This window comes from Nerophis lumbriciformis, linkage group LG03 (genome assembly GCF_033978685.3).
Source record: "Nerophis lumbriciformis linkage group LG03, RoL_Nlum_v2.1, whole genome shotgun sequence".
In the NCBI taxonomy this organism is placed as follows: Eukaryota; Metazoa; Chordata; class Actinopteri; order Syngnathiformes; family Syngnathidae; genus Nerophis; species Nerophis lumbriciformis.
In genome coordinates, this window is record NC_084550.2 from 47,633,537 (window position 1) to 47,660,692 (window position 27,156).

At 42.5% G+C, this 27,156-nt stretch overlaps 1 protein-coding gene across 2 annotated transcripts in view; it reads right to left on the minus strand.

The window, feature by feature from the left end:
• The window catches only part of nuf2 (UF2 component of NDC80 kinetochore complex), a 38,365-nt gene that overhangs the window by 8,850 nt on the left and 2,359 nt on the right, over positions 1 to 27,156 (minus strand). The window contains exons 2-10 of one of the 2 annotated variants that reach the window (XM_061929263.2): positions 23,814 to 23,888; positions 7,397 to 7,473; positions 7,193 to 7,254; positions 6,716 to 6,813; positions 3,246 to 3,319; positions 1,980 to 2,073; positions 1,855 to 1,917; positions 1,600 to 1,737; positions 1,382 to 1,522 (exon numbers count right to left, since the gene is read on the minus strand). In XM_061929263.2, coding sequence (XP_061785247.1) covers positions 1,382 to 1,522; positions 1,600 to 1,737; positions 1,855 to 1,917; positions 1,980 to 2,073; positions 3,246 to 3,319; positions 6,716 to 6,813; positions 7,193 to 7,254; positions 7,397 to 7,473; positions 23,814 to 23,888 — 822 coding nt within the window. The remainder of the gene's footprint in view (positions 1 to 1,381; positions 1,523 to 1,599; positions 1,738 to 1,854; positions 1,918 to 1,979; positions 2,074 to 3,245; positions 3,320 to 6,715; positions 6,814 to 7,192; positions 7,255 to 7,396; positions 7,474 to 23,813; positions 23,889 to 27,156) is intronic. The other variant, XM_061929270.2, reaches the window with a different exon arrangement.

Below are 27,156 nucleotides of genomic sequence, written 5' to 3' on the forward strand. Positions count from 1 at the left end.
TTCGGCCGGTGGTCTGACCTAATTAAGTTTGCCCTGGTCTCCATTGGAGTTTTCTTAGCTATCATAGCTTCATGCGGATGCTTTATCGGCCCTTGTGCTAAGTCCCTATGCGCCCGCATCATTGTTAGGGCTGTCAAAGGTCAACCCCACCCTGTTTCTGGGCTTGCTATGTCGCTGAAGTGGGTCAAGCACAGTAGTGTCATTCGAGGACTGTTAGTTTTCGTCCCTGAAAATGATGACATTGACGTTGACTCTATCCATCACTCAACCCCTTACATGTAACTATGGTTTGATTGTTTATTGCTAGCTTGCTCGAAAACCGAAACAGCACATACTTTAATGTAGGGCGGGCTTTAGAAGTGTTGCTCTGATAGGAGAGATCTTCTGGGAAAGATCTGAAGGGGGATTGTGAGAATGAGATATTTTTAAATGTTATTTTTTAATCCATGGTCATGTTTAAATCAGCTAGTATTTTCCTATGTAGTGTGTCTTCTCGTGATCTCCGTGCTTTTATCTTATGTCCGCAAGTAAACTCTTTGTTTTGTTTTAAGGGCTCCTGTTTTGGCAAGTTGTTATCTGTTTTGAAGGTCTTAGCTGTGTGCCTTTCTGGGCAAGAGGGTCGGTTTTCGCTCTACATAAACTGACTCTTCTTGTTTGGATTTAGACCTCTTCTTGCTGATGCTACTGTCGCATTGTAAGGGCTGGTCTCCTAAAGCTTCAGTAAAACTTGGTATTTTACCATTCTGTCTCTGGGGTCCTTCTTACTCAACATGTACCGGTATGTCATCCAATAGAACTTGGGATTGACCAGTGTGTTTTATTCCCTGAGAGGAAGACTGGTCGCACGCAACAGTTCCCTCTGGGTACTTCGGCTTCTGCCCACCTCCAAAGACATGCACCTGGGGATAGGTTGATTGGTAACAGTAAATTGGCCCTAGTGTGTGAATATGAGCGTAAATGTCTGTCTATCTGTGTTGGCCCTGCGATAAACTGGCGACTTGTCCAGGGTGCAGCTGGGATAGGCTCCAGCACCCCGCGCGACCCCGAAAGGGACAAGCGGTAAAAAATGGATGGATGGAATTAAATTACAAGGATAGGCTCCACCTTACTTGACTCTAATAAAAATAAGCAGTATATAATTTGGAAGAATAAAATAATCTTCTATAAAGCAAATTAATTCAATTGAAATTCTAAATTTGGAATTTTGCAAAAGCCAAGCGGGCAAACAGACTAGTTAGTTTGGCGAAATGTTTGGCTGTACGACAAACTCTGTAAACTTTTTAGTTGAAAACCACATTTGTATGTGGCACTGTGCAGAAAATAATTGGACACTGACAAGTTGAAAGACTTCAAAGAGATGTTGAGGTTTCCAAGTTCGTACCTCCTGCTGTTGCTGCTTACTGTTGTTCAAGTTGCTTTCCAGATCTTGCAGCAAATTGTACATTTGTTGGATCTCCACTTCAGTGTGAGTCCCTCTCTGGACCATGTTCTGCAGCTCTACTACGGTCTCATCCGTTTGTTCCTGACAAAAATACAACTTGAAATTGAATATGACTCTTATTGAAAAGTCCAGTAGCTTTCAAACTACTATTCACTCACAATAGAGTTCTTGGTGTTCTTGACAGTATCCCTCATTTTCTCCATTTGAGTCTTCAGCTCCTCTGGTGACTCAACAATCTGAGACTTTAGTTTGGCTACATCTTCCTTCAGGTTGGCAAGATCGATCTTCATCTGGGCCTACACACGCACACGCACGCGCACACGCACACGCACACGCACACGCACACACACACACACAATTGATGTGAACTTAGACTTTTGGATTAAGCTTAAGCGGGATATTTTGTCTCATACCAGTTTTTGAGCTTTCTCTGCGATTTTGGTTTTCCACTCTGCGACGCTCTCGTTTTTTGCATTCTAAAAGAAGATCACAGAGATCATAAGCCTGAGCAGAGTTTATGGATCAATGTATTACCTACCACGTCCTGGTATTCATGCATTGTGGTGGTCTGCAGCTCAGAGAGGGCTGCTGCCAACTCATCAGCCTCAGCCTGCTGCTCAGGAGGGATGGTGCTGAACAATTGTACAATTTTAAGTTAATTTAAGGCAAAAAATGTCTGGATATGTGGCCGGTAAAGCACAAGACTGACACATTTGACACTTTATAGCAGGGATATTCAACTAAATTGTTTTGGGAGCCACATTTACAGAAAGTACAGTATATTACATTGTATATTCAGGAGAATCAGCATCCTCTGCAGTGGACATTTGATTTTGGTCTATTTTGTCAGAGTTTTAGGAGCTCTCTGCTGTTCTTTAAGGACTGTCTACATAAATATGACACTGTCACAAGATTTTTAAACAGTACTCGCGGGCCACCAGTTGAATAGTCAGAATGATAAAAAAAGACCGGACCTAAAATGGTACCATGAGGAACACCACTAGTATACCAAAATACGTTAAACAAATGACATTTGAAGTAAACAAGCTACAGTTACCTTATTTTTCGGACCATACACGGCGCACTAAAAATCCTTTAATTTTCTCAAAAATCAACAGTGCGCCTAATGTACGGATTAATTCTGGTTGTGCTTACCGACCTCGAAGCAAATTTATTTTTTTGGTACAATGTGTAATAAGGGTGACCGGTAGATGGCAGTCACATATAAGAGATTCGTGTGGATTGCAGGTTGACGCCTGTTCAATAAATGACACCAGCAAGCAAGCCCAGAACCTTGACGTTTTAGCGCTCAAAAATCTGTCAAAAATGTTTTAGTTCGACTTTAAAAAGCTGCGAAGCTGCACCGCTTGATGGATTGTCATCGGATCACGGCTACCAAAGTCAAGACATGCTGTGCTTCAACATACAGGTATTATTATGGTGTGTGTATAAGGACCCCAAAAATTTTTTCTATCCTATTGTTGTGGGCCATTCATCTTCCGCTGTTGCCATTTCTAATATAAAGTAGCATACAGTCCTAACTTATATCTGTCAGTAGGCTTGTTTTGGAAGCACTAAAAATTACCGGTACAACAAAGATGACGGGGAGAAGACGCTGTCGAAATGGAGTGTTTGTTTGGACACCACCAGAGTTTGCATGATCGTGATAACAAAAAAAACAAACAGCGCAATTGCACTCGAGTTTGTTTTAAGTGAACCAAATGTGAACACAGCCAAAGCCACTTAAGACAACAATCTGTAAGTTTGATGTTTTGCTGACATTAGCGTGTCTATGAATACTTACGTCAGTATCGCAATTTTTTTTTCTGCTTCTTGGTTTTCCTTAGCATAAGCCTGCATCCTATCCAGGTCTGCCCTCTGTCGATAAACAAAGTAACTCAAGTAAGTTATTTGGAATATGAACTGAAGAAGCATATTGCTCAGACAGTCTTACAACAACTACTCCATGCTGAATACCTGGAAAATGTATTCATGACACAAATATTAGCACATACAACATATCTATACTTAAGTGGGAAAATGTATAGTGCATCTGGAAAGTATTCGCAGCGTTTCACTTTTTCCACATTTTGTAATGTTACAGCTTTATTCCAAAATATAATTAATTGATTTTTGTACTGAAAATTGTACAGACAATACCCCAAAATGACAATATTTTATTTTTTATTTTTGCAAGTGTATTACAAATAAAAAAATAAAATAAATCACATGTACATAAGTATTCACAGCCTTTGTTCAATACTTTGTAGATGCACATTTGGCACCAATTAATGCCTCAAGTATTTTTGAATATGATGCCACAAGCTTGGCACACCTGCTGTGTCTTTGGACAGTTTCACCCATTCCTCTTTTCAGCATTTTTCCATCAGGTTGGATGGGAAGTGTTTGTTTTCATCTAGGATAACTCTGTACATTGCTGCATTAATCTTAGTCTAGTGTGACCAAGAACCAGATGGTCCCTCTGTCAGTGCTGCAACATTCCTTTGTGGAGAGAGGGGAACCTTCCAAAAGGACAACCATCTCTGCAGCAATCCACCAATCAGGCTTGTATGGTAGAGTGGCCAGAAGGACGCCATTACTCAGTAAAAAGTTTGCCAAAATGCACCTGAAAGATTCTCAGACCATGAGAAACAAAATAATCTGGTCTGATTATATCTCGTAATGACTTAGGTGTTCATCAGTCATTATATCTCGTAATGACTGATGAACACCTTTGTTCGATAATGAAGGTTGCCTCAGCTCAAAGCCTGAGACCCGACATTAATGAACTAGCATCCAAGAAAAGATGCCAGGTATCTGGCTTGGGCACATCAGATTAGATCAGTGTGTTGCAAACTGAGCAGTTTAAAGTCCTGAATAGTTGGTTTATTCATTGTTATTTTATTTTCAAATTTATTAGCCTGTGAAAAAAGTTAATGTTGATATTTACCTCAGAAGGCTGCAAATAGAAAAGAGGCATTCAATTTTTATTTAAATTGTATTTGATATGCCATTGATATTTTTTAATTATTATTATTATTATTTGAAACTCGATTTTGCAATCCGAGTCCATGGTTCTCGCCCGGAAAAGGGTGGAGTGCCATCTCCGGGTTGGGGAGTAGATCTTGCCCCAAGTGGAGGAGTTCAAGTACCTCGGAGTCTTGTTCACGAGTGAGGGAAGAGTGGATCGTGAGATCGACAGGCGGATCGGTGCGGCATCTTCAGTAATGCGGACGCTGTATCGATCCGTTGTGGTGAAGAAGGAGCTGAGCCAGAAGGCAAAGCTCTCGATTTACCGGTCGATCTACGTTCCCATCCTCACCTATGGTCATGAGCTTTGGGTCATGACCGAAAGGACAAGATCACGGGTACAAGCGGCCGAAATGAGTTTCCTCCGCCGGGTGGCGGGGCTCTCCCTTAGAGATAGGGTGAGAAGCTCTGCCATCCGGGGGGAGCTCAAAGTAAAGCCGCTGCTCCTCCATATCGAGAGGAGCCAGATGAGGTGGTTCGGGCATCTGGTCAGGATGCCACCCAAACGCCTCCCTCGGGAGGTGTTTCGGGCACGTCCGACCGGTAGGAGGCCACGGGGAAGACCCAGGACACGTTGGGAAGACTATGTCTCCCGGCTGGCCTGGGAACGCCTCGGGATCCACCGGGAGGAGCTGGACGAAGTGGCTGGGGAGAGGGAAGTCTGGGCTTCCCTGCTTAGGCTGCTGCCCCCGCGACCCGACCTCGGATAAGCGGAAGAAGATGGATGGATGGATGGATGGATTTTGCATGGCACTATAAAGTTATATAAGCCTTGCTTGTTCAATTATGTCGAAATAGTCCACCCGGACCACAGTCTTGGGGGCGTGCCTTAAATGCACTGCCTTTAACGTCCTCTACGAGCTGTCGTCACGTCCGCTTTTCATCCATTCTAACAACGTGCCGGCCCAGTCACATATGTGCGGCTTCTGTACGCACACACACGTGAATGCAACGCATACTTGATCAACAGCGATACAGGTTACACTGAGGTTGGCCGTATAGACAACTTTAACACTGTTAGAAATATACGCCACAATGTGAATCCACACCAAACAAGAATGACAAACACATTTCAGGGGAACATCCGCACCGTAACACAAAATAAACACAACAGAATCCTTTGCAGCACTAACTCTTCCGGGACGCTACAAAATACACCCCCCCGCTACCACCAAACCCCCTCCTCCACACACACACACACCTTGTAGTGTCCCGGAAGAGTTAGTGCTGCAAAGGGTTCTGGGTATTTGTTCTGTTGTTTTTATGTTGTGTTACGATGCGGATGTTCTCCCGAAATGTGTTTGTCATTCTTGTTTGGTGTGGGTTCACAGTGTGGCGTATATTTCCAACAGTGTTAAAGTTGTTTATACGGCCACCCTCAGTGTAACCTGTATCGCTGTTGATCAAGTATGCTTTGCATTCACTTGTGTGTGCGTGCAGAAGCCGCACATATTATGTGACTGGGCCAGCACTCGTTGGACTGGATGAAAAGCGGACGTGACGATTTTCGGGAGGGGCACTGAAATTTGGGAGTCTCCCGGGAAGGTTGGCAAATATGAGAATTAGCGGTGAATGCGGTGTTACCGCGGCACTGCCGCTGTATATAATCGGCGGGCCAGCCCTAGTGTTAATTTGATATCGCCTCAAGGGCCAAGTGAAATTACACGGCGGGACAATTTTGGCCCGCGGGCCAGAGTTTGACACCCATGTCTTAACGGCAGGAATTGGGAGACTAGTGAGGATAGAGGGAAAGATGACTACAGCAATGTACAGAGACATCCTGGATGAAAATCAACACTTCTCATCCAACCTGATGGAGCTTCTTTTTTCTTTTCTTTTTTAAACACTAGGAGTGCTTAAAAAGTCAATTCATATCCAAATCTCGATTTTTTTATTTATTCCGATTCTAAATTAATTAGTAATTTTCAAAAACAAAAAAATATTTTGTAAGAATACATTTTTTAAAGATAATTTTAGGCCTATAAGCAAACATAAACCTCAATATTTTTGAAAATGTGCATATTTTTCTAATGTGTAGCATTGATTGACAGTATAAAAGTAACAAAAATTCCTCCACTCATCATTTTAGCAATTATATGCATTTTAATTAATAAAATCTACAAATCGCAAATGAAATCGCCATCGCAATTTTTGGCAGAAAAATTGCATTGAGGGTTTTTCTTGAAATCGTGCAGGCGTAGTTTCACCAATTCAAATTTAAGATCTGTTAAAGACCATACGTACATATTTGGCTTGCTTTTCCTGCATCATGTTCATCCTCTCCTTTCGGAATTGCAGAAAGTTCATGATGGCACTTAAAACAATGAGTGTTTTCGGTTTCTCTGAAAAAAATTCACATACACATTAAATATTAACTAGCAAGTGCAGAATTACAATATGTACAGAAATATACAGACCACAAAAATACAGCTTGACATACAATATACTGTAGATGCTAGAAGAAACATATTTGGATTATGATATAGTGAATATTACACTGATTGATAAAGATATGATGGATGATGCAGATGCTATATAGATACAGTACAGATTACAGTATGATAACAAATGAAGGTATGATGAACATAGTATACAAATACAAACGGATATACTGTAGATATTTGGAAAATTGGGGGGCTATAAGCACACTACAGAATACAGATAATGATATACATGTAACATATGATACTCATATTACAGAGATGTATAGTATATACTTACTTGGTGCTAGAAGGTCATTCAGTGAAAAGTCATAGACGAAACACATGGGCAGAAATTGTCGCCTAAAAGAACACAAAGTATGCATCTATGATCTCTAATGCACATACTGTAGAACTGCAGTGAGATGATATTTTGCTTGTTGGGATGAGCAAACTATGACAAACACTTCATCATCACGTCATCTAATACTGTATAAAAACTTACATGCGCATGTACACACTCATGATGGCAGTTGCCCCCTCTTGATATAAAGGAAACTGAATGTTTTCCACAAGTGGAACCTGTGGGGGAAAAAAGATACACATTCTAACCTCATTTAGATATGTAAATTGAGAATAATTTATGAAAATAAGTTAAGGTAATATGAGCAGTGTATTGGATTCGAGTTTAATTCAAGGGCACATTTTTTTTGTCGTCCCATTCTAATGATGGTAACTGTAATGTTGGTAATTGTAATGTTGGCAATTGTAATGTAGCTTACTTTAATGTTGGTAACATGTTGGACCTACTCAGTGGCCCAGTGGTTAGAGTGTCCGCCCTGAGATCGGTAGGTTGTGAGTTCAAACCCCGGCCGAGTCATACCAAAGACTATAAAAATGGGACCCATTACCTCCCTGCTTGGCACTCAGCATCAAGGGTTGGAATTGGGGGTTAAATCACCAAAATGATTCCCGGGCGCGGCCACCGCTGCTGCCCACTGCTCCCCTCACCTCCCAGGGGGTGATCAAGGGTGATGGGTCAAATGCAGAGAATAATCTCGCCACACCTAGTGTGTGTGTGACAATCATTGGTACTTTAACTTTAACTTTAACTGTAATGTTAGTAATTGTCATGAAACTGGTAAGAGTAATGTTGGTGACATTTATGTTGACAATTGTAATGTGGAATACTTTAATGTAGGTAACTGTAATGTTAGTAACTTTAATGTTGGTAACTGTAATGTTAGTAATTGTCATGAAACTGGTAAGAGTAATGTTGGTGACATTTATGTTGACAATTGTAATGTGGAATACTTTAATGTAGGTAACTGTAATGTTAGTAACCTTAATGTTGGTAACTGTAATGTTAGTAATTGTCATGAAACTGGTAAGAGTAATGTTGGTGACATTTATGTTGGATCTTATAATGTTGATTACAGTGATGTAGGGCTGGGCGATATATCGATATACCGTATTTTCCGCACCATAAGGCGCCCTGGGTTATAAGCCGCGCCTTCAATGAACGGCATATTTCAAAACTTTGTCCACCTATAAGCCGCCCCGTGTTGTAAGCCGCATCTAACTGCGCTAAAGGAATGTCAAAAAAACAGTCAGATAGGTCAGTCAAACTTTAATAATATATTAAAAACCAGCGTTCTAACAACTCTGTTCACTCCCAAAATGTACGCAAATGTGCAATCACAAACATAGTAAAATTCAAAATAGTGCAGAGCAATAGCAACATAATGTTGCTCGAACGTTAATGTCACAACACACAAAATAAACATAACGCTCACTTTCTGAAGTTATTCTTGATTCATAAATCCCTCAAATTCTTCCCTTTCGGTGTCCGAATTGAAAAGTTGGGCGAATGTGGGATCCAAAATGGCCGGCTCCGTCTCGTCGAAGTAATCGGAGTCAGTGTCGCTGTTGTCCAGCAGTTCTGTGAATCCTGCCTTCCGGAAAGCTCGGACCACAGTTGTGACCGAAATATCTGCCCAGGCATTTACGATCCACTGGCAGATGTTGGCGTATGTCGTCCGGCGCTGTCTCCCTGTCTTGGTGAACGTCACGTGTGTTCGCCTTCTGTCATCCACTGTTCCCACGCAGTTAGCAGTCTAGCTTCGAATGCCCTGTTGACACCAATATCTAGCGGCTGGAGGTCTTTTGTCAATCCACCCGGAATGACGGCGAGTATTGAATTAAGCGCGTAAGCGTGTCTCTTAATGTGATGTTATGAGCTAGCAAATATAACAACTACACTACCCAGCATGCAACGATAGTGACGAGCATGCGCGGTAGCCCTGAGAAGCGTTGTTGTATGTGCTGGCAGTTAGAATGTGGTTATGAGCACGCTGTGAGTAAACGTTGAGAACTCAGTTAACACGCCTCGTCTGCATTATTTATAATTAGACAGACAACACACTTAATAGGAGCCATTTTGGGGTCTTTACATAAACACACAAATGGAAATGAAACGTCACATATCCCAGCATGCACCGCGCGCTTCTTCTACGGGGAAAAAAGATGGCGGCTGTTTACCGTAGTTGCGAGACCTAAACTTTATGAAAATTAATATTAATAGTAACCCATATATAAGGCGCACCGGATTATAAGGCGCACTGTCAGCTTTTGAGTACTCGACATATCGCGGGTTTGTCTCTGTGCGATATAGAAAATGACTATCGTGACATTCGAGTTCTCACGCAGTTGCTTTTAGCTGTGGGCATTACACTACACAGGCTCTTCTCACTCTTTGTTGTCTCTCCTTCTCACAGAGACTTAAACAAGCGCACCTTCTTACATATGTCACATACGTATACGCCCTCGCGGAGCAGAGAGGTAGCAGCATGGGTAACGTTAGCTGTGGTGCGAGTGGTAATACAAGAGAAAGAAGGTGCGAATCTGGTAACAAATCATCTGGCGGTGGTTTGGCTTCAAGCGGGAATATGTCGAACAAACAACCATAATTTGTCAAGTGTGGGACAAAAGCGTTGCTACAAAAAGTAGCATTACTGCTAATATGTAGCATCATTTGAAAAGTCACCCGCTAGACAATGAAGAGTGCTTGAAACTCCGCATGTCAACATCTCCATTCGGTGCCACACCAACAAAATGCCGAGGCAACCATTTCCACATCAACACCGTATGAAAAAAATAGTCAACAACAGAAGGAGATGACGTCCGCAGGAACCTACCACATAGCGAAGGACATACACTATTTGATTTCCTATTATGCAGCTCATTTTTATTTGACAGTTATTAAAATATCTTGTGTGACATCATGCACAAAAGTGCACTTTATTTGTCTTAAACTATTGTAGTGGCGTTCTGTACAAAAAGTGCACTTTAATTTAGTGTTGTTTTGATATGTCATCTTAGTGACATCATGCACAAAAGTGCACTCATAGCTTGTTTTGAAATGTCTCTGACAATCTTGCACTTTCTGTTTTGAAATGACATGAATGTTTGTGCCACTGCTTAATAACTGTTTAATAAATACAGTTTTGGTCAATTGACTTAGTTGTGATTTCCCTCTCTGCATGAAAGTTTAAAATGAGCATATATTAATGCAGTATGAACAAGAATGTTTTAATGTAGACACATAGAATCATCAGACTGGTGTGATTATATGCATCAAGTGTTCATTCAAGGCTAAGGCAAAATATCGAGATATATATCGTGTATCGTGACATGGCCTAAAAATATTGAGATATTAAAAAAAGGCCATATCACCCAGCCCTACAGTGATGTTGGTAACTGTGATGTTGATAACTGTGATGTTGATAACTGTAATGTTGATAACTGTAATGTGGGTAACTGTAATGTGGGTAAATGTAATGTGGGTAACTGTAATGTTAGTAACTACACTGTAGGCAACTGTAATGTTAGTAACTACACTTTAGGCAACTGTAATGTTAGTAACTACACTGTTGGTAACTACCGTATTTTTCGGACTATAAGTCGCAGTTTTTTTCCTTTTTTATTATGCATTTTCGGCAGGTGCGACTTATACTACGGTGCGACTTATACTCCGAAAAATACGGTAATGTTGGTCACTGTAATGCCGGTAACTGTGATGTTGGTAATTGTAATGTTGATTACTTTAATGATGACAATTGTAATGTTGGTAAGTGGGCAGTCCCACCCCTATTCTGCAGGCTTTTTTGTGATCATCGTGGCTGAATTTGGTGGATATTTTTCAGAAAGTTTTAGCAATGTTTTCAAACTTATTTTTTGAGTGGGGGAATCAATCAACTTGTGAGTTGATGAAGTTGTTATCATTAGATGTGTACCTTGACTTAAAAAACACAGGATTTCTGATTAAAAAAAAGGAAAAATAAATACTGCATTGATGTTTTACTTGTTTTATACTGCAAAGACTTCAAAGTAAACACGAGATGGCAGTAAAAGAACATACTCAGAGCTCATTGTCAGATTCCTGCACTGTAATTATGACTAATAATAGTCAGAATTAATCATAATTATAAACTGCAACACCAGCAAAGGCTTCCTTATTGTCCGCTGTCTGCTCTGTCATCCACAAGTTGAAGACATTCTCCGTAGATCATCACACTTCAACATCTTTGACATGTACCGGTAAATGTTCCCTTTTTGCTAGGTCGACATTGAAAATGAAAATATGTTATTAATTTCCTTGACTTAGATACATAAATGTTAAAAAACTATATGAGTAAATGTAAAATAGGAAGTGAGGTTACCGGTGTGTTGCTAAATGTTTATATACTACATTACCCAGAAGGCGTAGCCCTGTAGACAGGAATAGGACCTCAGGGCTCGAATTTAACCACGGCAACTGTGGCAAAAGCCGCGACCGCCCTTGTCTTACGCCGTAATGCCCTAAAAAATTTACCAACATCGGCGACAAGAACATGCCATGACCACCCTTGACTTTTTACTTGTTAATGGACGAGGGATGTAAGAATAAACAGTATAATGATAACTTGTGATAAAATTCCAGACGGTTAGTAACACCGTCTAATTTTTTCATTACCGAAACTCCGTCATTTATTAATGCATTTTAGGCAACAGGAAGTCAGGCGCATGCGCACTGGCGTCGTCTGGCTTGATAATCATGGCGGACTAGCTACAGAGACATTGCTCGGGAGATTTCCCCTCAGAGTAAACGGAGCCAAGCGCTTGGTTTAACGTCATTTTCCCTCGCTTCCCGGCGTGCGTTTAAGAGCGCACTGCTGTGTTTAGATGGAGACAGGTGTGTACAATATTGGAGACACTTGACCCCACACTAAACGTATACAGCGAAGGAGATAAACGATTTGATGTTGCTTTTTTTTCCTCTATACAGCGTCCATCAGCTGCAGTGACTGACAGTTAATAAGGTGAGGAAACATGCTGCAGGCGATGTGTCATGAACGTTGTCACAACTTGTTTTTAAAGTCTTTACTTTGTGCACTGGGATGTTCACTTGTCCTTTATTTAACTGCAAACTGTATCAGTGTTCAAATAACATCTATACTAGCTCAAATGTTTTGTCATCTCATCGAACTGAACAAAGGCTGTAAAGATTGTGTATTCGATGTGAGGTGTCACTCCTCTTAATTTTTGTTAGCCAAACGGTTGTACTGACCCAAGAGCAGAACAAAGGTTGTTTATTAGACTTCATCTTCATTAGCCAAACTGCTTTGTGTTTTATTTTAATATAAAAAAGTAAAAACCCTGTTTTTTTTACATTACTTGAGTTTTTTTTCATGTCACAAAGGTATTACTTCAAAAAACATTCATGTCACACAGCATTTTGTTAATGTTTTATTGTGTATAGTTAATTCCTATATGACATATTTCTGCTCAAACTCTTAATGGATCTGTCCCGATACAGCATCTACATCTACATATAAATGTACATAACTTAAAAAAATTGAATAATAATAATTTAAAAAAATACCTCCCCCTATCAAAATGTAAAAATCGAAATAAAGGCATCATGAAATGACAAAAAGCTAAGAAGTTTATATTAATAATGAATTAAAAAACAGTGATATATGTGTGTATGCAAGCATGCATGCATGCTTTGGAGCCCCTGCCTCGAAAGAAAATAATGTTTGCATTGGTGCCCTTCTAACTTGCCCTGGTGCTCTAAAATATGAGCCCTCTTTTAAAGCAACACTTGCTTTGACCTTAAAAAGTTAAAACTCGAGGCCTGGGACCTGAGTTTGAGCTATGCCAAAAAATGACTGTGAGCTAGGGCTGGGCGATATGGCCTTTTTTTAATATCTCGATATTTTTAGGCCATATCGCGATACACGATATATATCTCGATACTTTGCCTGAGTCTTGAATGAACACTCAATGCATATAATCACAGCAGTATGATGATTTTATGTGTCTACATTAAAACATTCTTGTTCATACTACATTAATATATGCTCATTTTAAACTTTCATGCAGAGAGGGAAATCACAACTAAGTCAATTGACCAAAACTGTAATTATTAATTAAACAGTTATTAAGCAGTGGCACAAACATTCATGTCATTTCAAAACAGAAAGTGCAAGATTGTCAGAGACATTTTAAAACAAGCTATTAGTGCACTTTTGTGCATGTCACTAAGATGACAAATCAAAACACCACTAAATTAAAGTGCACTTTTTGTACAGAACGTCACTACAATAGTTTAATACAAATAAAGTGCACTTTTGTGCATGATGTCACACAAGATAATTCAATAACTGTCAAATAAAAATGAGCTGCATAACAGGAAATCAAATAGTGTATGTCCTTCGCTATGTGGTAGGTTCCTGCGGACGTTACCTCCTTATGTCGTTTTTTTTTCTTCATACGGTGTTGATGTGGAAATGGTTGCCTCTGCATTTTGTTGGTGTGGCACCGAACAGAGATGTTGACATGCGGAGTAAGCACTCTTCATTCTCTAGCGGGTGACTTTTCAAATGACGCTACAAATTAGCAGTAATGCTACTTTTTGTAGCAACGCTTTTGCTCCACACTTGACAAATTACGGTTGTCTGTTCGACATATTCCCACTTGACGCCAAACCACCGCCAGACGATGGACCCCGTGCTGTTTTTCTTGGGAATTAATTATTCCTTCATTTGTCACCAGATTCACACCTTCTTTCTCTCGTATTACCACTCGCACCACAGCTAATGTTACCCATGCTGCTACCTCCCTGCTCCGCGAGGGCGTATACGTATGTGACGTATGTAAGAAGGTGCGCTTGTTTATGTCTCTGTGAGAAGGAGACTAGAAAGAGTGAGAAGAGCCTGTAGTGTAATGCCCGCAGCTAAAAGCAACCGCGTGAGAACGTATACTCGAATATCACGATATAGTCCTTTTCTATATCGCACAGAGACAAACCGCGATATATCGAGTATATCGATCCATGCCAATTTACGCCTATTTGGAATAATCCTGATTTTCTTTTAAACAAGAAGCCATTGAACTTTCCAACATGGTATGATAAGGGAGTCGGATGCCTTGGGGATATCATCAATGCAAACAGTTTTATCTCTTTTAAAAGTTTAATAACACAATATGCAATCAATCCTAATAAATTTCTAGAATATATACAAATCAAATCTGTAATCAGCGCAAGATTCAACAAAACAACATGGGAAAGTAATCCTACGACCGTTAAATTCTTCAAAACATCTGCCCCCAAAGCTTTATCCAAATTATATGCTCTCTTATCAAAAATAGATAACACAATAAGTATTCCAACTTCTAAATGGCACTCAGACGTATCAACAAGCTGTGACCCAGAATTCTGGAAACAAATATGCCTCAATACTACTCGTTTGATTAAGAATCCAAATGTACGACTGATTCAGCTCAAAATACTTTACAGAATACATTACAACGGTCTAAGAATGTATAAAATGGGTTTAGCTGACTCTAACATCTGTGTACACTGCTCAGATAATAAGATAGATAATTACTTGCATTCAATGTGGTCCTGTGCTCCCGTGAGTAACTTTTGGCTTGGAGTGTGCGAGAACCTATCATTAGCGTTAGAGATTCCTATTCCCATCTCCCCCGCACTCTGCCTGTTGGGTGATCTCTCCGCAACTGATCTTGATATAAACAAAACATACCTCCTTATAAATGCGTTAGGCATCGCCAAGAAAACTATTCTCATAAATTGGAAATCAAAAAATAATTTATGTATAAACCTTTACAAAAACATTTTATTAGATTATGTAGTTATGGAAAGAATGTCTGCTGAATCAAACCAACAACTGACAGAATTCCGATCTCTTTGGGCACCGCTAATTAATTTTCTGACCTGACTCCCTTGGGGGCCGGGGCTGGGGCTCTGTCCCGGGGGTCTTGCTCCGTGGGTGGGGGGTCCTGGGTGCCGGGGGGGCCGTGTGCCGCGGGGTCGAGTGGGCCTGGGGTGTGTTTCCTGGTTCCGGCCTGGCGGGCCGATCCGTGGGTGGTCTGGTGGCTGGGGGTGGGGGTGGGTGGAGGTGCCTGGGCGGGTGTTGGGGTGCGGGTGGGGCTGTGGGCGGCCGCCTTGGGTTGGTTGGGGGGGCTGTGCCTCCCGTGGGTGGTTGGGCGGGGGGTTGCGCCCGTGGGGCTGGGGTCTTGCCGCTGTCGGGCGGGGGTCGGCTCGTGCCCCTCTGGCTCCGGGTGTCCGTGGGCTTCCTCCTTCCCCTGGGGCGCGGGGCGGGGTCTGCCCGGGGTCGCCCTGCGCTGCGGCTGTGCGGGCCTGCCTGGTGCCGGGTTGGGGGGACTGCTTGCCTCCCTTGTTGGGGCCCCGGCGGTGCTGCCCGACTGCCCTGCGGGAGTCCCCCTCCTGTGTTTTACTCTGCCCTTATTTTTTTATTAATTTTATTTATTTATTTTAATTTATTTTATGTGTATATATATATATATATATATATATATATATATATATATATATATATATATATATGTATGTATGTGTATGTATGTATATGTATGTATGTATATATGTATATATGTATGAATGTGTATATATATATATGTATGTGTGTATGTATATATATATATATATATTATTATTATTTTTTTTTTTTTAAATCTATTTAATATATTTAACTTATTCTGTTAAATTATATATGGGTACGCGTGTATGTGGGTGTGTGTACGTTTGTATATATGTATGGTGAAATCTGTGTGTACCGGTATGTATGTAGGTACATATGTATGTGTCGCTGCCCCGGTGTGCATTGCTGATCGCGGCGCCGGGTCTGCTGAGGTGCCGTGGCATGCCGGCTGTGGGCGCAGGGCTGGGCCCTTATGGCTTTTTGCCGGATGGGATGCCTGGTGGGTGGTGGGCGGGGGGGGCCTGGACGTGCAAGAGGGGCTGCGGGGTTTGGTGGCGTTGGGCACTGTTGGCGACCAGGCCTCTTGTTTATTTTTATTTATTTTATTTTATTTAAAGGGTTTATTTTTATTTTATTTTTATTTTTTTTCTTTTCTTTCTATTTTTTTTTAAATTTTGTATTTATTTATTTATTTATTTATTTTTTTGTGTGTGTTGTGTATGTATGTGTTTGTGTATATGTGGGCTTATGTATATGTGTGTGGGTGTATTAATGTGTATATATGTGTGGATGTGTATGTTTATATGTATATGCATGCGTGTGTATATGTGTGTATGTGTATGTATATGTATATGCATATATGTATGTGTGTATGTATGTGTATATGAATGTGTAGGTGTGTGCATGGGTGTGGATGTCCGGTGGCTCAATTGGCCTGGCTGTGGATGAGTTGGGGTAGGTGGGTTGGTGGCCTCGGTGGTAGCCGGGGGTGTGCGTTGTTGTGGTTTACGGGGTCGGTCGCTTTTTTGTTTTGGTTTCGGCGGCCGCGGGTGTTTACGCTGCGGACGGGCGGTGGTGGTGATGGTTGCTGCGGTGATACCAGCGGTTGGCATCGCTGTGTTGGGTTGGAGTGGTTGGGGGACTGTGGCTGGTGTCTGTGCGCTTGTGGGGTTGTGGGGCTGGCTGGCGTTGGCTTGCCGGCTGGTTTGGGGGCTGGCGGGCGGACGGGATGCATTGGCTCCTTCCCCTGACCGGGACTCGTATGGGCACGTTGCTGTGTGGATGGCCGGGATGCGGTGTTTGCATTGGGCGTGGGGGCTGTGCGGTTTCTCTGCGTTTGGTTGCCGGTATGGGCTCTGCAGGGTTGGGTTGGGGCGGGCGGGGGCTGGCTTTGTTTGGCGGGGGGAGGGGCTCGCGTGGCGTCACGTTAAAGTGGTCTGGTGTGGGTCACGGGCTGTGGCGGGGGGTGGCGGCCTCCTGGCCGTAGTTCCTGGTTGTCGGCCGCGTGGACTGGGGGGATGTCCGGGCCCTCTACTCCTCCTACTTATAGCGCACACAGTCACACATATATAGGACTTTGGGGATTGTCCTGCGGGGAGGCATGGCGGGGGGTTGAGGATGCCTCCAATGGGGCTCCAGTCCTCCTGTCTTGTCCCCTGCTCGTCCATCCCTCAATCTTAGCTGCATATTAGACACTTAGGATTTGGGGGGCTTGGTTGGTTGGGACCCACCATGACCTTGATGTCCCCCAATTTTAATCGCATTATTAGTTCCCACAAGCATACATATCTCACTCACGCTACAGTACACACATCAATAGGGACTGGAGGTCGGCTGTAACGGCTGACCTCCTAATTTTAACTACACAGTAGACACTCTGGGGGCCTTGTACACATGGGGTTCGGCGCACCCCTCATTGCCTCGTCGGCCGGCGGGGACTGCGGTCTGGTGGCCTGCCAGGCTTTTATTCATTTATTATTGTTATATATATTTTTTTATTTTTAATGTATTTATTATTTTTATTTTTATTATTTACTTATTTTTATTTTATTTTATTTTTTAAATTTTATTTTTTATTTTATTTTATTTTAATCTTATTATTTATTTGTGTGTGGCGTCGCGCGGGTCTCACTTCCTGTTGGATGGGGTCCGTGCCCGTGTGGCCCGACCTTGCGCTGTGGGGTCTCTGTTGGTGACTTGGTGTGGTGGCGGCGCAGCCCCCGTGTCTGGTCTGGATGCTGTGTCTCGGTTGTTTGGGCGGTGGTGTGTTTGTGCGGGTTTGGGTTGGGGTGGGGGGCCTTTTGGTTGGGGGGGTTGTTGGTGTCTCTTGTTTGCGTGTTGGCGTTCGGGCTGACCGGCGGGCTGGCGCCGGCTGGTCTCCGTGGCCCTGGTGGCGTGTGGTTGCTGGTCGCAGTTTTTTTTTGATCGCTTTGATTTGATTGGCTGGTGCTGGCTGTCTGGGGTTATTGCGGCTGCTGTTTCTGCTGCCGTTTGTTTGTGGTGTGGGCGCCCGTGGCTGCTGGGTCTGGTGCAGGGGTGTGGCTGATGTTGTGACTGGTGGCAGCGCGCGCGCGTGATGGCTGTCGGGGCTGACGAACTGTGTATATGTATGTATATGTGTGTGTATGTATGTATGTTTATATATGTGTATGTGTACATATGTGTATGTATATGTATATATGTGTATGTGTGGGTATGTATACGTGTATGTGTGTATGTGTATGTATATATGTATGTATGTATGTATATTTCTGGGGGTACGCTCTGGGCCTGCCTGTCAGACGGGGGTCGACGCCTCAGGCTACTGCATCCGAACTGCGTGTCTGGAGCTCCTGGGTCCCGCTGTCCATCCCTTCCGGGTGCCCGTCTTGGTTGGGGCCTGTTGGGCCTAGTCCCTGCGTCTATTGTGGTAGCTTGGTGCTGCAAGGTATTCCGAGGTGCTGCGAGTCGGCCAGTTGCTGGGGTAGTGACCTTGTTTGTCAGCATGTCTGTGATCTTCTTTTAATTCTTTTTTTTTTTTAATTAATTAATTAATTTATTTATTTTTTAATATATTTTATTAATATTATTTTTTAATTTTCCCCTCCCTCAGGGGGGGGGCTCGGCGGGGCGGTTGCTGGTTGTTCCATCTCCATCGTTGGGGTCCCTGCGGGTGGGGTGGGTGGTTCCCGTGGCCCTGTGCCTGGGTGGTCCTGCGGCGGCCGGTTTGGGTGGGGTGGCCGGGGGCTGGCCTCGCCGCGCTCTCCGGGGGTGGGGGGTGGGCTCGTGGGGGCCCGGTTGCCGGTGGGGCGGGGGCGGTCTTCCCGTCCGGTTGCGGGGAGTCTCTGGGTCCCTCGGGCGGGGCGTCTCGCCTTTCTGCCCGTGTGGGGTGTGGTCCCCTGCTTTTCTCGTGCCCTGTCCTCTGCCGGGTGCGTCTGTCTGCGGCCTGCTGCTGGCCCTTGTGGGCGGTACGGTGGTTCGGGCTCTGGGGTTCCTGTCGCTGGCCGGCTTGGCTGCGTGGGGGCGGTGGTCCCTGGTTCCCTGGGCACCACGCCTCCTGTTTGTGGGTTGGGCTCTCGGGGGTGATGGGGCCGTGCTCTGGCTCCCACGCACTCTGGGAGTCGAATGTATTGTACATGCAAATTCACATATGCTCACATACGTACATAGGTACCTACGCTCCCACATACATACACAAATACAGTACATATTTACCTACCTAATGTTCGTACATCCACACGCACATTCAATATACAAACATACACATACACATACTGTACATATACATTCACTGTACAAACACATATACACATTCTGTACATATACATTCATTGTACAAACACATATACACATTCTGTACATATACAAGTACATATGCATACTTACACTCATGCACATAATCACGTTTCATCAAACATATATTAACGTTGTTGCCCTAGGGTAAACTGGGTGTAACACATGGCACACTGACAAAGCTTAACCTATTGTGACTATAACAATCTACAAGGTTAATGTAGGTTGCTTCTCTTTCTCCCCCTCCATTTTTCTGCATTCTTTCGTATCTCAAGTTATCATTACGTATATGTATTGTTGCATTTAAACAACTGTATTGTTGATAATAAAGGTAAATTATTGGTATTGTTCATTATCAATAGCGCTATTTCTATTGGTATTTGTATTGATCCATTTGTAGTGTAATAATGCTCATTGTCATTTCTGTATTATTTTTTATTTTTCGCTAACTGCTTATTTGCTATTACTTTTACCATCATATTTGTACATGTCATATTTGCTGATGTTGCTCTATTGTTGTTGTTGTTGTTGTTTGCTGTTGTTGTTTTTGTCTCTCTGTCTAATCCCCCTCTTGTCCCCACAATTTCCCCCTCTGTCTTCTTTTTTTTTCTCTTTCTATCCCCTCCTGCTCCGGCCCGGCTGCACTAAATGATAATATAAATACATTTAATAAAGTCAAATACAAATAAGGCAACAAGAGAAGTATCCTACACTTCTCTTTTGTAAAGTAAATCTGAACAGCCGACATGGGCATCTACATCAACTATATGATTTGCCTGAGAAGCTGGACAGGACATAAAAAAAAAAAATAAAAAAAAAAAGAGTACCGTATTTTCCGCACTATAAGGCGCACCGGATTATTAGCCGCACCTTCAATGAATTACATATTTCATAACTTTGTCCACCAATAAGCCGCCCCGGACTATAAGCCGCGCCTATGCTGCGCTAAAGGGAATGTCAAAAAAACAGTCAGATAGGTCAGTCAAACTTTAATAATATATTAAAAACCAGCGTTCTAACAACTCTGTTCACTCCCAAAATGTACGCAAATGTGCAATCACAAACATAGTAAAATTCAAAATAGTGCAGAGCAATAGCAACATAATGTTGCTCGAACGTTAATGTCACAACACACAAAATAAACATAGCGCTCACTTTCTGAAGTTATTCTTCATTCGTAAATCCTTCGTCTTCGGTGTCCGAAGTGAAAAGTTGGGCAAATTTACGATCCACTGGCAGATGTTGGCGTCGTCTGGCGCTGCCTCCTCGTCTTAGTGAAGGTGTGTTCGCCTTCTGTCTTCCATTGTTCCCACGCAGTTAGCAGTCTAGCTTCGAATGCCCTGTTGACACCAATATCTAGCGGCTGGAGGTCTTTTGTCAATCCACCCGGAATGACGGCGAGTATTGAATTAAGCGCGTAAGCGTGTCTCTCAATGTGCTGTTATGAGCTAGCAAATATAACAACTACACTACCCAGCATGCAACGATAGTTACGAGCATGCGCGGTAGCCCTGAGAAGTTCCCACGCAGTTAGCAGTCTAGCTTCGAATGCCCTGTTGACACCAATATCTAGCGGCTGGAGGTCTTTTGTCAATCCACCCGGAATGACGGCGAGTATTGAATTAAGCGCGTAAGCGTGTCTCTCAATGTGCTGTTATGAGCTAGCAAATATAACAACTACACTACCCAGCATGCAACGATAGTTACGAGCATGCGCGGTAGCCCTGAGAAGTTCCCACGCAGTTAGCAGTCTAGCTTCGAATGCCCTGTTGACACCAATATCTAGCGGCTGGAGGTCTTTTGTCAATCCACCCGGAATGACGGCGAGTATTGAATTAAGCGCGTAAGCGTGTCTCTCAATGTGCTGTTATGAGCTAGCAAATATAACAACTACACTACCCAGCATGCAACGATAGTTACGAGCATGCGCGGTAGCCCTGAGAAGTTCCCACGCAGTTAGCAGTCTAGCTTCGAATGCCCTGTTGACACCAATATCTAGCGGCTGGAGGTCTTTTGTCAATCCACCCGGAATGACGGCGAGTATTGAATTAAGCGCGTAAGCGTGTCTCTCAATGTGCTGTTATGAGCTAGCAAATATAACAACTACACTACCCAGCATGCAACGATAGTTACGAGCATGCGCGGTAGCCCTGAGAAGTTCCCACGCAGTTAGCAGTCTAGCTTCGAATGCCCTGTTGACACCAATATCTAGCGGCTGGAGGTCTTTTGTCAATCCACCCGGAATGACGGCGAGTATTGAATTAAGCGCGTAAGCGTGTCTCTCAATGTGCTGTTATGAGCTAGCAAATATAACAACTACACTACCCAGCATGCAACGATAGTTACGAGCATGCGCGGTAGCCCTGAGAAGCGTTGTTGTATGCTGGGAGTTCGAATGTGGTTATGAGCACGCTGTGAGAAAACGTTGAGAACTCAGTTAACACGCCTCGTCTGCATTATTTATAATTAGACAGACAACACACTTAATAGGAGCCATTTTGGGGTCTTTACATAAACACACAAATGGAAATGAAACGTCACATATCCCAGCATGCACCGCGCGCTTCTTCTACGGGGAAAAAAGATGGCGGCTGTTTACCGTAGTTGCGAGACCTAAACTTTATGAAAATGAATCTTAATATTTATCCATATATAAAGCGCACCGGGTTATAAGGCGCACTGTCAGCTTTTGAGAAAGTTTGTGGTTTTTAGGTGCGCCTTATAGTGCGGAAAATACGGTATATCGATATATCGCCCAGCCCTACTGTGAGCAATAAAGAGTTGATACTAGGGGTGTGGGAAAAAATCGATTCGAATTCGAATCGCGATTCTCACAATGTGCGATTCAGAATCGATTCTCTTTTTTTTTAATTACCGTATTTTTCGGACTATAAGTCGCAGTTTTTTTTCATAGTTTGGCCTGGGGTGCGACTTACACTCAGGAGCGACTTATGTGTGAAATTATTAACACATTACCGTAAAATATTAAATAATATTATTTAGCTCAATAACGTAAGAGACTAGACGTATAAGATTTCATGGGATTTAGTGATTAGGAGTGACAGATTGTTTGGTAAACATATAGCATGTTCTAAATGTTATAGTTATTTGAATGACTCTTACCATAATATGTTACGTTAACATACCAGACCCGTTCTCAGTTGGTTATTTATGCGTCATATAACGTACACTTATTCAGCCTGTTGTTCACTATTCTATTTTAAATTGCCTTTCAAATGTCTATTCCTGGTGTTGGATTTTATCAAATAAATTTCCCCCAAAAATGCGACTTATAATCCAGTGCGACTTATATGTGTTTTTTTCCTTCTTTATTATGCATTTTCGGCCGGTGAGACTTATACTACGGTGCGACTTATACTACGGTGCGACTTATACTCCGAAAAATGCGGTAATCAATCCAACAAAACAATACACAGCAATACCATAACAATGCAATCCAATTCCAAAACCAAACCCGACCCAGCAACACTCAGAACTGCAATAAACAGAGCAATTGAGAGGAGACACAAACATGACACGGAACAAACCAAAAGTAGTGAAACAAAAATTAATATTATCAACAGTATCAATATTAGTTACAATTTCAACATAGCAGTGATTAAAAATCCCTCATTGAGATTATCATTAGACATTTATAAAAATAAAAAATAAAGAACAATAGTGTCACAGTGGCTTACACTTGCATCACATCTCATAAGCTTGACAACACACTGTGTCCAATATTTTCACAAAGATAAAATAAGTCATATTTTTGGTTCATTAAATAGTTAAAACAAATTTACATTTTTGCAATCAGTTGATAAAACATTGTCCTTTACAATTATAAAATCTTTTTACAAAAATCTACTACTCTGCTTGCATGTCAGCAGACTGGGGTAGATCCTGCTGAAATCCCATGTATTGAATGAATAAAGAATCGTTTTGAATCGAGAAAAAAAATCGTTTTTGAATCGAGAATCGTGTTGAATTGAAAAAAAAATCGATTTTGAATCGAATCGTGACCCCAAGAATCGATATTGAATCAAATCGTGGGACACCCAAAGATTCACAGCCCTAGTTGATACTGTATATTGTTACAAGCAATTGTTCCTGCTTCGTCTACACACACAAAAAACATAAGTCTTGATTAGATGGTTGACGTGCCTGTTTGACCACAGATCCTAAACAAATTAAATTGATAAAAATTACACTGATTTGCCGAAATGTACGAGGAAGTTGCAAACTTCGGACAATGTTACGGGGCTGCGCATAATTCGCAGAGACTGGTTGAATTTATGTGAATTGCAAATTCTTGGAGGGACTGACTAGGGTGGCGTGCAAATGTAGTTACCTAGTACTTACCATGGAGTGCCATTCAGGGCGGAAACGATACAACAGATGCAATACTCTCATGTAGAGCATTTGAACCGCTTCTGGCTGAAAAAAAATAATTTTTTGGCATTGAGTTATTTAGAAGTACATAATGTACGGTACAGGCCAAAAGTTTGACACACCTTCTCATTAATTGCGTTTTCTTTATTTTCATGACTATTTACATTGTAGATTGTCACTCAAGGCATCAAAACTACGAATGAACACATGTGGAGTTACGTACTTAACAAAAAAAGGTGAAATAACTGAAAACATGTTTTATATTCTAGTTCCTTCAAAATAGCCACCCTTTGCTATGATTACTGCATTGCACACTCTTGGCATTCTCTTGATAGGCTTAAAGAGGTAGTCACCTGAAATGGTTTTCACTTCACATGTGTGCCTTATCAGGGTTGATTAGTGGAATTTATTACTTTATCAATGGGGTTGGGACCATCAGTTGTGTTGTGAATGAGAAGGTGTGGTCAAACTTTTGGCCTGCATTGTATGTACAGTATACATCAAAGTTGCTATAAAACAAAATGTGCTTTTAGTATTTAGTCTGGTGTATAAAATGTATTCATCATCACACTGGGCAGCCTTGGAGTAAATGATAATTTTAAAGGGCAACTGCAGTTTTGGGGGGAATTTTGCCTATTATTCACAATCCCTATGAAAGACAAGAAACACATATGTCTACTTTTTTAATGCATTCTAAATCATATAATACGACAATTACGAGGTGGCAAACAATGCAGATTATGGGAGTACTCCAATCGTACTTACCATAAAGCTCTGTAAAAAAATCCTAAAAATGGCAACAATACTGTATTTGAATTGTGTGACTTGAATACTAACCAAGCATTAGCAATATTGTTATTATAAGTGCTAACGCAGACAAACTATTTTTAGTGGTGCCGTGATCATAGAGAGGTAGCTTATGCTGTTATATTGACATAGTAAACTGCTGCATCGCTTGAATTGATAAAAGCTCAATCTAAATGCCCTTCACTTAGTAGAAGGTTGTTGCCATAAACCGAGAAGTTGTTCAACTTTGACATTCAACTTATTCCCAAAGATGGCAAAAAAGGCACAAAAAAACACTTGTTTGCGCCCACCTTTCTTTTTTCTTTTTTTTTTTAAATAAAACCTGCATGAGGATTAGGATTAATTCTTAATCTAAACGGGAAGATATAAACATCCCATCATTCGACATTCAATGAGAGCAGACATTGTACAGTACATGACTGTTTTATTATGTTTGTAGTTTGTATTTCTTGTTTAGCAGTTAGCATTACTACTGCATGATGCTTAGTGTTTCACTAAAGCTGGATCTGTTTAGCACACATCTTATTGTTGCTCATCCTTCTTGTAGTCAGGATCAAAAAGTTTCTTGATCATTTGTCTCAAAGTAGTAGTTGCTGTCTCTCATGAAGTCTGCCATGATTAGTAGTGTTGATGTAGTAAAAATAGCGCATGTTGTAATGAGTCTGTGAAATTAATTTGCCGCTGTATGCTTAAAATGAGCAAAATACGTAAATATTACATGTTATTATAATGTGTGTGTCTGTTACTACATTTTGTATTTACAGCGTGTATATAAAACGTTGATTGGAGGCTTTTGGATGTTTTTTTTTTAAGAGTGTTTTATAGGCGGAATAGAACGACAGCCTTTGGCTTCATTGTTAGCTGACTTTTGCTAGCATTTATTTTAGTTGGAATGAATAAAAAAAGAAAAAACATATGTGAGGCTGTCGTACATTACAATTGTGAATGATAGGCAACATTCAAAAAAGTGCAGTTCCCTTGTAACAATGACAGAAGAACAAAAATGGTCTTCTCGGTGCTTGTCAAAGAATCCATGAAGACTTAATTTGCACTCTTACAATTGTCACTTCTGAGATTTTAATACAATTTGTAATATTCCTACTATTTTGTTAATATTTAACTAATGAAGTACACTTTAGACTACTTGTAAAACAAAGTTGTTCCTTTGGACTTTTGCAGTCTTGTTACTCGTCCATCCATCCATCCATCCATCTTCTTCCGCTTATCCGAGGTCGGGTCGCGGGGGCAGCAGCCTAAGCAGGGAAGCCCAGACTTCCCTCTCCCCAGCCACTTCGTCCAGCTCTTCCCGGGGGATCCCGAGGCCTTCCCAGGCCAGCCGGGAGACATAGTCTTCCCAACGTGTCCTGGGTCTTCCCCGTGGCCTCCTACCGGTCGGACGTGCCCTAAACACCTCCCGAGGGAGGCGATCGGGTGGCATCCTGACCAGATGCCCGAACCACCTCATCTGGCTCCTCTCGATGTGGAGGAGCAGCGGCTTTACTTTGAGCTCCCCGCGGATGGCAGAGCTTCTCACCCTATCTCTAAGGGAGAGCCCCGCCACCCGGCGGAGGAAACTCATTTCGGCCGCTTGTACCCGTGATCTTGTCCTTTCGGTCATAACCATAGGTGAGGATGGGAACGTAGATCGACCGGTAAATTGAGAGCTTTGCCTTTCGGCTCAGCTCCTTCTTCACCACAACGGATCGATACAGCGTCCGCATTACTGAAGATGCCGCACCGATCCGCTTGTCGATCTCACGATCCACTCTTCCCTCACTCGTGAACAAGACTCCGAGGTACTTGAACTCCTCCACTTGGGGCAGGGTCTCGTCCCCAACCCGGAGATGGCACTCCACCCTTTTCCGGGTGAGAACCATGGACTCGGACTTGGAGGTGCTGATTCTCATCCCAGTCGTTTCACACTCGGCTGCGAACCGATCCAGCGAGAGCTGAAGATCCTGGCCAGATGAAGCCATCAGGACCACATCATCTGCAAAAAGCAGAGACCTAATCCTGCAGCCACCAAACCGGATCCCCTCAACGCCTTGACTGCGCCTAGAAATTCTGTCCATAAAAGTTATGAACAGAATCGGTGACAAAGGGCAGCCTTGGCGGAGTCCAACCCTCACTGGAAACGTGTCCGACTTACTGCCGGCAATGCGGACCAAGCTCTGACACTGATCATACAGGGAGCGGACCACCAAAATCAGACAGTCCGATACCCCATACTCTCTGAGCACTCCCCACAGGACTTCCCGAGGGACACGGTCGAATGCCTTCTCCAAGTCCACAAAGCACATGTAGACTGGTTGGGCAAACTCCCATGCACCCTCAAGGACCCTGCCGAGAGTATAGAGCTGGTCCACAGTTCCACGACCAGGACGAAAACCACACTGTTCCTCCTGAATCCGAGGTTCGACTATCCGGCGTAGCCTCCTCTCCAGTACACCTGAATAGACCTTACCGGGAAGGCTGAGGAGTGTGATCCCACGATAGTTAGAACACA